This window comes from Sminthopsis crassicaudata, chromosome 1 (genome assembly GCF_048593235.1).
Source record: "Sminthopsis crassicaudata isolate SCR6 chromosome 1, ASM4859323v1, whole genome shotgun sequence".
In the NCBI taxonomy this organism is placed as follows: domain Eukaryota; kingdom Metazoa; phylum Chordata; class Mammalia; order Dasyuromorphia; family Dasyuridae; genus Sminthopsis; species Sminthopsis crassicaudata.
The window spans coordinates 744,377,438-744,392,120 of NC_133617.1; the positions used below are offsets into that span (position 1 = coordinate 744,377,438).

Here is a 14,683-nt window from a genome sequence, read left to right on the forward strand (position 1 = left end):
GACCTCTCTGGGATGGATTACTCCGCCAGGCGCCCGAAGCCCCGCCCAGGGAACGTGTTCCGTTGCCAGGGCGACGCTAAGGTTGCTAAGGACGCCTCAGAATCCTCGGACAGTCGCGAGGCGCCGAGCTTCCCCGCGCGGGAGCTGGGATCCCGGTCCCAACTTGGAGCCTGACCGGACCCTTTCCGATCCGACCGACTCCGGCCCTTGACCCTTGCCTTGTCCTTGCCTAGCTCCCGCCCCTGACCCTGGACTTGTCCCTGCCCTTGACTCCAGCCCCGGCCTGACCCCCCCTCCGACCTTGCCCTTGACCCTTGCTCCCAGCTCCTGCTTTGTCCTTGCCCCGAGCAGCATCCTCCCCAATTCTTGACCTTTGGCCCCTGACCCCAGTCTTCCCTGGCCTAGCCGAAGCCAAAGTCCCCCCGTGAGTCTTTGACCCCAATCCTGGGCCTCCCAGCCTTGATCCGTCGGGGGCCCCCTGACCCAGGTCTGGCTCCCCTGCTGCTGCCTTCGGAGCCTGATCTTCCCAGGCGGCCTCCGGGCCCCCAGCCCCAAGATGAGCAGCAATGACTCGTCCCTCTTGGTGGGTGGGGGAGAGAGAAGTGTGGAAAGGGGGCGGGGCGGGGGTTGGGGAAGGGGTCAGAGGTCCCTGGCTCCTTCCGCTAGCCAGGGCGCCTCTTAGTGAGCAATGACCTCCTGCACCGGCGCGCTGCGTCGGCACCAGGTGACCTGTCCAAAGGCACCCCCCCCCCCCCCCCCGCGGAGTTTGGAGCAGATCCCACAAGGCTGGGGGCGCGGCTCAGACCTCTCCAGCGCCCCCTGCTCGTGGCCAGGACTCGGTGCATTCCCGTCCGGGCGTCTGAGGCTGAGCTTAGCGCGGCTCCTGTTCGGGATTTTGCCTCCTAACTTTTCCTTATCTCAGCCGCTCTTCTTCCTTCCTGCGCGAGCGAAGTCGGAGCCGAGCAGTGTTCCTCCGTTCACTGTGCAAGGCTGCAGCCTGAGCACCCCAGCCCTGGCCAGGGCTCCCTTATCCCTTAGCTCGGGGGCCAGCCATCCGGATCTGGTCGCCCTCTTAGCCAGCTGTCCAGGCAGCGAGGCCGGTGCTTTGCGGACTTCCCAAAGACGATGAGAGGACCCCCGCGCTCCTCTGGTCCCTTACTCCCCCCAAGGCCCCAGCCTTCCCCGTGGGTCTTTCCAAGAACTAGAACTGAGGGGGAGCGTGAGGGCCGGTCAGGAGTTGGGCAAGCTCCTGGGGACGCGGACTACTTCAGGGGATATGTTTGTGCCTTGCTCCTATCAGAAACTAAGTGCTTTTTAAAGAGACTTTCATTTCCGGTCCCAGGTCTCGTCTTCAATTCACCTCTACGGTCATTAAACTCATGCAAGACCGCTATTGCTTCCGGAAAAGGTGTCACCGTGGTCTTGCAGTGACTTCCCTACTTGGCCAACCCTCTATTATGTATTATATCCTCCCAATAGAATGCAAGCTCCTTGGGGTCAAGGACTGGCTGACTTTTGTATTTTTATAGAAAAATATCAAGTGAAGAATAGATTCTCAATTCTTAATAAGATTAGCCAATCAACATTTATTAAGCGCCTACTGTATGCCAAGCATATGGGCAAATTATGCGATGATAGTGTGCAGGGTCTGGAATCAGGAAGACCCCCCGAGTTCTAATCTGGCTTCAGACACTTACTAGCAGTGTGATCCCAGGTAATTCACTGGGTTAGGAAATGGAAAACAATTCTGGTATCTTTGCCAAGAAAACCTAAACTTGGTCACAAAACGTTGGACATGACCACAGATGTGCCAGGGAGTGCTGAGCACCAGGCATACAAATAAGAAAAAAACAAAGAATTAGTCCCTACCCTCAAAGAGCTTACAGTTTAATGGAGAGACACAATGTGTGAAAGGAAGCCCAAAAATGGAAGGAAAGAGGGAGAAATTGTGGTACTGGTGGAAAACGAAGAATTGGCTTCTAAAAAAGGGCCTTTCAGGAGAAGTTTTGTGCTTGTTCTCCCATCAGAGGGGAGGCTCAACGCAGAGTTGCCAAGGAGGATGTTGAGTACCAAAGCTTGTTTTTAAAAAGAATCTCTCTGGAAGAAAGGCAGGAATGGTTTGTAATCTGCCCTGATAGAAGGAATGTGCCCATCAAGGTCATGAATCCACTGAAGTACTTTTAAAGTTTTAATTTTCTCTCCCATTAATAAAACTCCATTTTTTGCTCTGAACAAATGGGGATGGAGGGGAAAACCCTTGTAAAAAAATTCAAGAAAAATTTCCAACTGGGCCATGTCCAAAAAATGCCTCAATCCATACCTATAACTGTCCCTTCTTGTAAAGTGGTAATGGGCTTCATCATGAGGCCTCTGGAATCCATGGTTGTTCTTTGGTCATTGCTTCTTAAGTTTTTGTTTTTGTTTCTTTTCCTGAGGCAATTGGGGTCAAGTGACTTGCCCAAGATCACACGGCCAGGAAGTATTAAGAGTCTGAGGTCAAATTTGAACTCAGGTCCTCCTGACTTTGAGCTGGTGCTCTATTCACCATACCACCTAGCTGCCCCTCTACTTAAGGTCTCTAAAGCTATTTGTCTTTATGTTGTGACCATCATTGTTTTGCTTACCTTACTCTGCTCAGTTCGTCCACATCTGCACGGGTTTCTCTGAACCCATTTCTTCTTTTTTTTTTTTCCTGAGGCTGGGGTTAAGTGACTTGCCCAGGGTCACACAGCTAGGAAGTGTTAAGGGTCTGAGACCGGATTTGAACTCGGGTCCTCCTGAATTCAAGGCTGGTGCTCTATCCACTGCGCCACCTAGCTGCCCCCATTTCTTCATTTCTTACAACACAGTGCTTTTCCATTATATTCATCTACCATAACTCATCTAGCCATTCCTCCATTGAAGGGCACCCCATACATTGCCAAATCTCTGCTCCTTTAAAAAGAGTGTTTTAAATGTGTTTTTACAAATGCATTTTCTTCCACTTTCTTGGATCTCTTTGGAGCATATTCCATTGAAGTGTTGAGGTATTAACAAATAGTGCGGTTGACCCAGCAATGATATATGATTCCCATGAAGTAATCTGCCAAATCATAACCACTAGTTAAATGTGCAAAATTATTTCCGTGCCATTGCTTGTTTAGAGTATTTCCACAGCTACTGTGGTAACTCAAAAGGTTTTTCTCTCCATTAGGCCGGAATAATCTATTATTGTCAAGAAAAATACTTCCGACATGTGCAGAATGCGGCTACGGAAGGCCTGGAGAAATTCAGCAATGACTCCATTCTGCAGTTCTTCAAGGCATATGGACTGCTGCGAGAAGGTAATTTGGGGACTGGGAATGTAGTGACAGCCAAGGCAATGCTCACAACAGGAGGGAAAAAAAAAAAGGAGTTATATAAAGAAATTTCAAATTTTTAAACCAATCAACAAATAAATGGGTTATCTTGAGGGGTACTGTGCTTCATGGAAGGTTTTTTTTTTTTTTTTTTTCCGAATAGAAACTAGATGATCATTTGCCAAATAGCATGTTTATGATCATCTTTAAAGTTTCTTGCAATTCCAAAATTCTATCCATCTTTCAGAAACATTTATCAAGTACCTACAGTGTAGACAAAGCATTGTCCCAGATAATAAAAACAGGTAATGAAGTCACTACTGTTGTATTGTCAAGGCCTTATCATCTAGAAGGTAATCTGGGCAAAACACAATAACCAAACCGCATTATGAAAAGAATGGATTAAATCATTAAAAATATAAAATAAGTACAAATATACATATATATATATATATATATATAGAAAGAGAGAGAAACAGAGACAGAGACTAAGACTAAGAGATAGAGACAGAGAGAGAGAAAGAGGGAACAAGAGAGAGAGAGAACACAGAGGGAGGAAAGAATCTTTACAAATAGGGAAGAGAATTAAGAATGGTGTCATTTTCCTAACCAAGGAGAACTACATAAGCAACAGAGAGGAACAAATTGTTTTAGAAACATTAAGGGGCAGCTAGGTAGTGCAATGAAGTCAGGAGGACCTGAGTGCAAATCTTGCCTCAGACATTTAATACTTCCTGGCTGTGTGACCCTGGGCAAGTCACTTACCCCAATTGTCTCGGGGAGAAAAAAAAAAGAAAAAAGTCAAATCAGTAAGCATTTATTAAGCACCTCCTTTGTGCCAGGCACTGTGCTATGTGCTGGGAATAGCAAGAAAGGCCAAAACTCTCCCTGTCCCCAAGGGACTGTCTTCAGTCTTCACAGAAAAGGCAACATACATATAGCCCTGTACAAGCAAGAGAATATATATAAATATATATGTGTGGATATCTAAGTATCATATACTGTATCGAGACAAAATGCAGTGTTCCTGGGTATACAGCATTCGTGTATATGTGGTTATGCATTTATGTGCATGAATACAAACACGAATATGTTTACTTTTATGTATGCACTTGCTTTGAAAAGGGACAGGAGCATACTTACCACAGAATCATGGCAGTCCTGGGATGGGGGTTGGCGTTCTTGACCCCTAAAGACCACATCCATAGAGAAGGTACAAATTATGCAGATATGGCCTGTGGACACGGCACCCCCAGCCTATGGTAGTGGGCAGTTGTTTCGCCTAGAAAGTCAGCCCTCACCCATCCACCAGACCTGGGCCCTGGCCCCATCCGGGAACTGCAACCTGGATAGGTATGTGCCCTCAGTCCTTCAGGAAGGGGATGGAAGTGGGCAGCAAGGTGCTGCTGGTTACGCCATTCTGTGAGGCAACGAGGGCCTTTGAGCGGGAGGAACAGCCCTCCTGGTCCTGAAGGAGTGATGAGCAGCCTGGAAGGTGTCACTTAGCTGCCGGGGTACAGCAGCCCCATCCATGATCTTCCCGCACACTGCCCCGGCCCACCAGTGGGCTGCAAAGAGACCGTGACTCTTTCTTGTGGAGGGAATAGCAAAAGATCTGGCAGGGGATGACGAGCAGAGTGCAACTAGGAGGGAGCCAAGCTAGAAATCCTTTGTCGTATTGCTGTTTAAGATGTAATGCCCTGCAACACAGCAGTGTTTATTTTATGATCCGTTCCAGCCCGTATTCTTAATAAAGGGCCTGGCCCACAGTCGGTTCTGATTACCTCTCTGTAGAAGGCTCAGAGCCACTCATAGACACAGCCCATTTTTCCCTAACTTCTCCTAGAGAAGACTTGCATCTTTTCTCAGATTTGATTAAGAATGTCAAGCAAGATTTTTGTTTTCCTTCTCAGGTTATTTTTACCTTGTTTCTAAATCTGATCTTTCTTGTGCAGCAAAATAACTGTATAAATATGTATGCATATAGTGTATTTAACATATTTAACATGTATGGGCCTGCCTGCCATCTTGGGGAAGAGGTTGGGGGAAGGAGGGGAAAAGTTGAAACAGAAGTGTTTGCAAGGGTCATTGTTGAAAAATTACCCATGCATATGTCGTGTAAATAAAAAGCTATATTAAAAAAATTACATTAAAAAATAATAATAAAATAAAAGAATGTCAAGCAAGTTCCATACAAATTTGTAATTTGCAAACCAGACCAGTCCTGGCTTTCTCTGCCATTTTTCTGCCAGCAGCTGTTGGAAAATATGTCCCAAATCAGTAACAAAGAAATGCAGATTGAAACAATATGAGATAATCACCTCAGACCTGAAAATTATCGAAAATGGCCTCCCAAATGGAAAAGATCAGAGTGTAAGGACCATAGGGGGGAAAAAAGTATACTCATACCCTGTTGGTGGAGCTGCAATCTGATCCACTTGGATTTAAGTGAACAAAGTGAGCGAGCTATTCCTAACCTCTGATTCAGCAATTCCGTGGCTCAGCATATATACCCCAAAGAAGTTGAAAATAACTCCAATAAGGATGACACTTTCATGGTCACAAATTCCTGGGGAAAAAGCGTAGTCCCCTCTATTGGGAAATCACCAAGAAAAGCTTTAGCACAGAAATAAAATGAGATATTGGGTAGGAAATAAAGATGTGGTAGTTCAGAGAAAGTGGGAGGATTTGTATGAACTGATAGGGGTGATTAGAGCATTCACAATGACCACAATCATGATGAAAAAGAAGCTGGGTGTCTGACCCACTGAAAAATCAGTGAAAGTTGTGAGAGCCAGACATGAAATAGATAACCCTTCCCTCAAGTAGAGAGCGGGAGAATGTTTCCCACACTAACTACTGGAGTGTTAAATACTTTGCTTAATCGTCTTTAATGGCCATAAAGAAAAGTGGGTGAGGGTGGGTATAGCCAGAAATAATTGGCATAAAAACAAAAGGAATTGATCAAACTTCCTTGAATACTAATACAGCAAGATTATTTGGGCACTGGTATGGAATAGAGATTGGAAGGATTTAAATTGGGGCAGTAAAACCAATTTTATTAAAATATTAAAGAATTTTACAGCAATCAGTGAGCATTTATTTCTTTATTGTCTACTTTGTGTCAGGTATCTGCTATATCTGGCATATTCACCATACTTATGGGGCCCATTTCTTCCTCTCTTCACTCCAATAATTTTGTGCATCACTGAGAGTAAATGATCTAAAATGTCTTAGCAGAACACATACAGGATGCGATCGGCGAGCTCGAGACTCTCAGGAGTCACCCGGACGTGTCCCTGTGCTCCATAATGGCCCTCATTTATGCCCACAAACGCTGTGAGACCATCGGTAAGTGAGACCTGCCAACCTGGCCCAGGGTTAAAGGCCAAGGTTCTAGTAAGACAGGGATTCCAGTCAAGATTCTTGGCTTCCTGCTTGTTTATGCTGTCAATCTATGTCTCAATCATGGACCAACTTGGAGCTCCTCTTGGGATATAGTGTGAGATTTGTATCTATATCTAATTTCTGCCAGACCATTTTGAAGTTTTTTCCTGAAAAAGTGAGCTTCCCCCCCCCCCAATATCTGCGATCTTCAAGTTTATCCAGCGATAGGATCACTGTGTTCATTTGCCTCTGTATGTTGAGTGCCAAATTTTTCCCACGGATTAATCTCTTTCTTATCCAGGACCAATTTGTTTTGGCAATTATGGCTTTGTGGTATAGTTCAAACCAGGTACTGCTGGGGCTTCTTCCTTTTCATTTTTTTCATTGATTCTCTTGATATCCGTGACCTTCTATTCTTCCAGGTGAATTTTGTTATTATTTTTTCGGGCTCTGTAAAGTTGTCCATTGGTAGTTTGATGAGCATACCACTGAAGAGGTAGATTAATTTAGGTAGTATTGCCCTTTGTATTATATTGACTCAGACTAACCATGTACAATTCATATTTCTCCACTTAGATCTGCCTTTATTTGCGTGAAAAGTATTTTGTAATTATGGTCTTGTAGTTCCTGTGTGTGTTGAGAGACAGACACAGAGAGAGAGAGACAGGAGAGAAAGAGACAGAGAGAGAGGCAGAGAGAGAGAGACAGTGAGACAGAGAAAGACAGAGAGAGACAGAGAGAGAGAGACAGGATAGAGAGAAACAGAGAGAGAGACAGAGAGACAGTGAGACAGAGAAAGAGAGAGAGACAGAGAGACACAGAGAGAGAGAGACAGAGACAGAGAGACAGAGAGAGAGAGAGAGAGAGAGAGAGAGAGAGAGAGAGAGAGAGAGAGAGAGAGAGAGAGAGAGAGAGAGAGAGAGAGAGAGAGAGAGAGACAGGAGAGAGAGAGAGACAGAAGAGAGAGAGAGAAAGAGAGACAGAGAGAGAGACGAGAGAGAGACAGAGACACAGAGAGAGAGAGACAGAGAGAGAGACAGAGAGAAGAGAGAGAGAGAGACAGAGACAGAGACAGAGAGAGAGAGAGAGAGAGAGAGAGAGAGAGAGAGAGAGAAAGAGAGAGAGAGAGAGAGAGAGAGAGAGAGAGAGAGAGAGAGAGAGAGAGAGAGAGAGAGAGAGAGAGAGATATTCTCTTCCTGTTGGTAAGTTTTCTACTTGACGCTCTGGAGTTCCCTTAGGACACCACAATATCATCTGCAGAAAGTGCACTTGCCTGTTGCTTATTCTTATTGCTGTTTCTCCCTTATTCCATCTTGTGCAACCTGAGAGTCACTTCCTGCAATTAACTGTCACCCATCCCCCAGCCGTTTGTGCCCTCCCTCCCAAACTCCCTGGTTCCAAAGTCGTGTCTAACTCTTCGGTCACCATTTGGGGTTTTATTGGCAGAGAAGCTGCACAGGTTTGCTACTCCCTTCTCCAGTTCATTTCACAGATGAGGAAACTGAGGCAATCAGAATTAAGTGACTTGCCCAGAGTCACACAGCTAGTAGCGTCTGAAGCTGATTTTGAACTGAGTTTTCCTGACTCTAAGTCCAGTGCTCTGTCCACTCTATCACCTAGCAGCCCCTACCTAGCACACAGTAGGTGCTTAATGAATGCTCATTGATTGATTGGCTAGTCTAATTAAGGTGGGGGAGTGGGGGATGGATATTTAGAAGAGGCCAGATGTCTCTTCTGTGGACAGCCTCTCAGAGAGCCAGGATGCCCTCCCTGAAGCTTGGCTCCCTTCTCACTGGAGCTCGCCGCCTTTTCCATTTCCAGATAGCTTTCCCTACTGCTGACCGCCCCTCTAATGACTGACTCTATGTTCTTGCCCAAGCTAACCATTTGGCTCACACTCCTGGCTGTTTGCCCTGGGGGGTGGCTCTGTCTCTAATGCCCAATGCCCAGGAGGCCTCCTGAGCTCGCCCTCTGCCTCAACCCCCCCTGCCCTCCCCTCCTCACTCACCCAAAGGCTCTGAGACCCTGCTGGGGGTTTACCCCAATGGAGAGTATCCAGGGGAGCAACCACCAGGCATCAATCATTCTGTCAGTGAGTTGTAAATATTCCCAGAATTCTCCATCTTTGCTGGGCCGAGCCATCATTTTCCCCAAACCTAAAATGGCCTTCACCTCTAAAATAAAGGGGAAAGAGGAAGAAGGAAGCACTTATGAAGCACCTACTCTGAGCTAAGCACCGTGCTCTGTGCTCCACAAATGTGGACAACTCTGTGAGGGAGGTCCTGTTCGTATCTTCCTCTTACAGATGAGGAAACAGCACAAGACAAAGTGACTAGCCCAGGGTCACGCCGCTAGTCACTGAGGCCAGATCTGAACCCGGGTCTCCCAGGCCCAGAGCTCTGACTCCTCTCTGACCAGCTGCCTGACCCAGTGAAGGCATGCACAGGTTCCAGGGTCCCTTCCAGCACCAAGTCCTGACCCCGTGACCCTGCGGCTCCTAAAGGCCTCCGATAGTTGGGTAAAGCAGCAGAGACTCAGGGAGGCAGGCGGAAAGCGGAGGATCGGTCCGAGTGGACACTGGTCCCCCACCCCGTGAAGGTGCCAGTGGGACTCCCAGTCTGTCCTCAGGGCCAGTCTGCAGGGGCACAGAGGAGCTGCCTTTCCCACCTGCCCCAGGGAGGAATCTCAGCAAAACTTTAGGCTCTCTCTGCCAAGCCCACCTCGTGACCCAGGACTGGCGTGTTTTCTGGACTGATGGGTGAAATCAAAAAAAGCCACAGGAGGCAGGGATAGGATGCTAACCACCTAGATTTGAGTCTCTGACTGTGTTACCCTGAGCAAGTCACCAGCCTCCCTCGAGCCTTGCCCAGCTCTCTCAGCCCAGGTGGTGCAGAGAAGGGCCCACGTGCACGAGGGAGGTTTCCTCCCCGGTGAGCAGCTAGCTGCCTGCAGGATAGCAGGGAATTACAAAGCCCCCCAAAGCCAAGCCAGATGGAGTGCATGTTCTCTTAGGCTGAGGCTAAAGTCTGCCAGAGCTTGGACAGTTGTCCCATGTGCTGCGGGCACTTCCCTCGCAGATTGTCCTCCGAAGACAGATCGAGTTACCATCTGGAAACAGCATTTCCCTCTGACTAGAAGCGGGTTTCGGGGCTGCTCTGGCTCCACAGGCCTTCTGCTCTTAGGGCCTCCACAATTCTCGCAGACGCTGATTGTAGGAAGGGGTTCTCCTGCCCTGGGAGAGAGGAAGGTCCTCACCTGGAGCTCCCTAGCTTCATGAAATCACTATTTAGTTCATTTTATTTTTATTTCTTTTTGGAGGCAGTCAGGATGTTGCCCAGAATCACCCAGCTAATTAGTGTCTGAGGCTTGATTTAAATTCAAGTCTTCCAGACTCAGGAACCAGTGCTCTAGCCACCGCCCCACCCAATTGCTCCGCCATTTTGGTTTGTGTTTTGTTTTTTTGTTTTTTTTTTTTTTTTTTTTAAATAAAGCTTTCCTTAGGCTCTGCTAAAATAAGATCCCACCTGTGTCCTAACTCTTCCTCAATCTGGCTTTCTTCCTGGGCACAGATCGAGAGGCCATTTCAGAACTTGAAAATTGTCTCAAGGAAACCCGGAAATCTGCTGGTGTGAATGCCTTGTATTACGCGGGGATATTTCTTTGGCTGATGGGTAAAAATGAAAAAGCCAAAGAGTACGTGGACCGAATGCTCAAGGTGTCCAGCGGATCCAGAGAGGTGAGGCTGGGCTCCCCAGCCAGGCTCCAGGGGGCAGCGGGTGGGGAGAACCCCACAAGCTAACATGAGCACCATGGACAGCATCCTCCCTGGCCAAACACATGAGGGGAGGGGGACAGGGATGGAATCTGGGTTCATAGAGTTTGGGGAGGCGCTCCAGATTTAAAAGGCAAGCAGGGCCATGCACAAGGGGCAGGGCATCCTCTGGGAAGCTCTAGATGGGGGGGAGGGGATTTGAGGTGTTAGGAGGACCTTCTAGTGCCAGCATCCCAGCACCTAGGCAGCCTCCCTGGAAGTCACTCAGGGAACTAGCAGGGTACGCTGAGCTCTCTGAAAGCCCCCCCATTTCCCTCTTCCAGGGCTATGTGCTCCGAGGATGGGTGGACTTTACGTCTGACAAACAGCACAACGTCAAGAAGTCGATCAAGTACTTCGACCAGGGGATTCGCGACACTAAGGACGTGTTGGGCCTGATGGGGAAGGTAAGGAGCAGGGCCAGCATGTCCGGGTTCTAGCCCCAGCTTTGCCCCCTTCGTCCCAGCAGGATCTCACTCTCCATAGGCCTCTGTTCCCTCCTTGGCAGAGGAGGGCTCCTAAGGATGTCTGGTCTCAGTTACATCGATGTTCCCCATCCTGAACTGGCTATCTTCCCTTTATGAGACACAGGCCTCTCAGGCTCTCCTGGGCCTCTTCCCTTTGTGTGAAGACCAAGCCTCAAGGCTGGTAGATCCTGCCTGGGTGGAAGGTCTCAAGTTTGCAGCTCCCCTTAGCCGCACCCCGGAGCCTCCCCAGGCCTCACCTGCTGGCAAAGCCAGCTCCTAGAGGGGATGGTCACCAAGGCACAGAGGCTAGAAGCAGTCCTCAGGGGCCAGCCTTCACCTGGGATGTCCTAGGCAAAGTGTCCGGATCCTCACTATGGGGCAAACAGATCCCACGTCTGCCGCCCCCACCCCCAGCAGACTTCATCTGGCCTGAATCCTCGGGCACCTGAGCTGTGTTCTTTCTGTACTTTTCTCAACAGGCAAACTATTTCATGATGCAACAGAATTACTCGGGCGCACTGGAAGTTGTTAATCAAATAACAGTTACATATTTTAACTTCATCCCAGCATTCATTCTGAAGATGAGGCTCTTTTTGGCCCAGCAGGACTGGGAACAAACTGTTGAAACAGGGAACCGGTAAGGAAAGAAATCCCAAGTGGCTGTAGTTTAGGGACTCTCTCTCTCTCTCTCTCTCTCTCTCTCTCTCTCTCTCTCTCTCTCTCTCTCTCTCTCTCTGTCTCTCTCCCCCCCATATAGATAGATAGATATAGAGATAGACATAGACATAGATATAAACACAGACACAGACATAGACATAGACATGGACATGGACATGGATGCAGGGGTCCAGCCTCTGCCGGGTCCAGGGGGTTGAGCAGGAACAAATAGGGTCGGCATCAAAGGAAGACAGGAGTCGTGGGATAGTTTGAGTGAGGAACTGATAGAAGTGATGCTCCACTTCTCTTAGGCTCCTTCAGGCTTTGTTTTTATACTATATCATGATATATACTTTTCTTTAAGTCAACATAGTCTTCAGCCGTGTGTCTGACTTATTGACCTTTATATATTACTACATTTGACACTTAATTTTTGATTAATTTTTTATAGTTAAATGTTAATTATTGATTATATTATGTGAAGCCAATAATGAAAGGGAAATGTTATACACGGTTAAATGTCAGTGAATTTTGTGAGTTTACTTATGTCTTCTTTGTCAAATCTATGGATTGTTTGATTCCTGACTTGAAACCAAATACATAGGCATTTAGGGCAATTCCTAGTTATACTTTAACCATCTTTTGGTTCCAAGACATAGTGATCTTTTCTGAGACTGAATGGGTAAACACCATTATTTCCTAGACCTTTGGATTCTCTCCCATAGTGACAATGCTTTCCATGATGTTCTCTCCTTTATCATTTGTCTCGGTGAGAGATTAGTTTTATTAGGACAGAATATGCACGTGGAATCATTTCTAGTTAACTTGCCCCAAAACCCTTGTCATCAGATATTTTTAGATAATATTTTAGTGCCCATCGAGCCAATTATAAATAATACTAGTAGTCCACTATTGAGAATCATAGAAGGAAATGTTCCTGCGCGAGTGCTGTGCACATTTGATCTCAGTGCTGGGCTTTGCCAATCAGCTTAGAAATGGCGGCTTCCAACACATGGACATGGACATGGACATGGACATAGACATAGACATAGACATAGACATAGACATAGACATAGACATAGACATAGACATTCACATAGACATAGACATAGACATAGACATAGATATAGACATAGACATAGACAGACATAAACATAGACATGTAACATTTTGATTTTTTCTTCAGGAGACTTAGGGATTTCCCAAACTCCTCGCATGGGGCCACAAGGCCTCCGAGGTTCTGGGAAGAGACTCCAAGGGCACGTGACTTTGGATGGGGGGGTTGGCCATCAGCCCCTCCCTGGGGCTTACTTAGGAATGGGAAGCGAACGCTGCTCTGAGAAGGTCCCCAGGCTTGGCCCAACCCTGTATCCACAACACAGAAACATAACATGCAACTTCTTCAGCCCTGATGAACCAACCCAAAGCATTCCAGCAACCCTGGAAAGATGTCCTTCCACACGTAACCCAATGCAGGCGCTCCCAGAGCAGGCCGGCCTAGGACAGGCTCATTCAGGGCAGGCTTGTCCAGGGCAGGTTCACTCACAGCAGGTTTGTCCAAGGCTGGCATAGGCGGCTCACGTAGGGCAGGCTCGTCCAGGGCAGGCTCTCCTGGGGGCCTGGCTTATTCTGCCTCCCCTAACGTAGAGGAATTCCTCTTCCTGTTTCAGAATCTTGGAGAAAGACGAGAACAACATCGACGCCCGCCAGGTTCTGGCCGTGCATGAGTTTGCCAGGGAAGGAGATATCAGCGAAGTAAGTGCTCTGGAGGATTAAGGGAAGCTGGCTCATGAGGAGTCCTTTCTCCAGGCTCCCGGGCTGGGCCTCCCACTCTCGGCCTCCCACTCTCAGCCTCCTGTCTCCCCAGCCTCCTGCCCTCCCCTCAGTGCTGTTTAAATAGGGCTGACTCCAGCAGTGCTGCAGAAAGACGAGACCCTGGCTGGCTCTGTTGCCCCTCAAGGTCTCAGTGACGTTTTTTAAATGAGGAGCATGGCAGAGCTGACCTTCAAGGCTCCTCCGGGGCTGGCATTCTGTGCTCCACCTCTGATTAAATGAATGGTCAGGGATGGTCAGCCAAGGCTGGGGTGCCCACAGGATTTCCTGATGTGGCTCCCGGGCCGGGAGCTCTCCAAAGGCAGTTCCAGTCAGTCTTGACTGCCACCACACAAAAAGACCCCGTCTCGACCCCGTATCGACCCCATAGTCCAGTAGTGATAAAAACAGCTAACATTAGAGCTTGGCCATCAGTGGCTTTGTTCTGCTCTCTTGGGACGTGGGAGCTCTCCACCAGACTTGCTGCTGCAGCCTCCTCTGCCCAGCATCTCCAGATACAGAGGACGCTCCTTGGCAACAGCCAATATTTTACTTTTTTATGTATTAGTTTATTAATTAAATTAATTAATGCATAAATAAATACCCAAAAAGTGGTTTGGGGAGCAGAGGTGGCCCAGTGGAAAGAGCACCGGGGCTGGTGTCAGGAAGGCCTGAGTGAAGATCCAGCCTCTGACACTTTTTAGCTGTTCTTCGCTGTCTGCCTCAGTTTCCTCATCTGTAAAAAAGCTGGAGAAGGAAATGACAAACTCCAGTGTCTTTGCCAGGAAAACAGGATCACAGAGAATCAGACAAGATGAGGACAAAGTGTTTTCACTTTGCCGGGTCTCTGTTGTGCAGCCCCCCACCCCCCAGCAGGGGCCCATCCTCACCAGGAAAGTGGCAGTCATTTCCCCTGCAGCTTAGAGAGCCCCCTTCCAATATTAGGGAGCTGCCTGGAGGACCAAGTGCCCTAGCCCAGGTTTCAAAGTCTGAGGTAAGATTGGAACCCCGGACTCCTGCAGCCTCACAAACGATGGGTGAGAGGGTGCTCCTGGAGGGGCCGCCTTTTACCTTCTCAGTATTGCTCAAGACATAGCAGGTGCTTAATAAATGCTTACTGGCTACTGACAGATGGAGTGCAATCTACCAAATACAAGTAATCAGCTCCTGCCGGAGGTGATGGGGGCTTTCTGTACCTGTAGGTAGAAAAC

The 14,683-nt window shown here is 48.0% G+C and overlaps 1 protein-coding gene across 9 annotated transcripts in view; it reads left to right on the forward strand.

The window, feature by feature from the left end:
• The first annotated feature begins 107 nt into the window (after window positions 1-107).
• TTC21A (tetratricopeptide repeat domain 21A) overlaps window positions 108-14,683 on the forward strand; it is a 34,793-nt gene continuing 20,217 nt past the window's right edge. For 5 of the 9 annotated variants that reach the window (XM_074284386.1, XM_074284389.1, XM_074284390.1 and 2 more), the window contains exons 1-7: window positions 108-583; window positions 3,194-3,323; window positions 6,576-6,689; window positions 10,295-10,461; window positions 10,821-10,943; window positions 11,483-11,640; window positions 13,331-13,415. In XM_074284386.1, the coding sequence (XP_074140487.1) occupies window positions 557-583; window positions 3,194-3,323; window positions 6,576-6,689; window positions 10,295-10,461; window positions 10,821-10,943; window positions 11,483-11,640; window positions 13,331-13,415 (804 nt within the window). In that variant the 5' untranslated portion in view covers window positions 108-556. The remainder of the gene's footprint in view (window positions 584-3,193; window positions 3,324-6,575; window positions 6,690-10,294; window positions 10,462-10,820; window positions 10,944-11,482; window positions 11,641-13,330; window positions 13,416-14,683) is intronic. The other 4 variants (XM_074284392.1, XM_074284394.1, XM_074284395.1 and 1 more) reach the window with 2 other exon arrangements.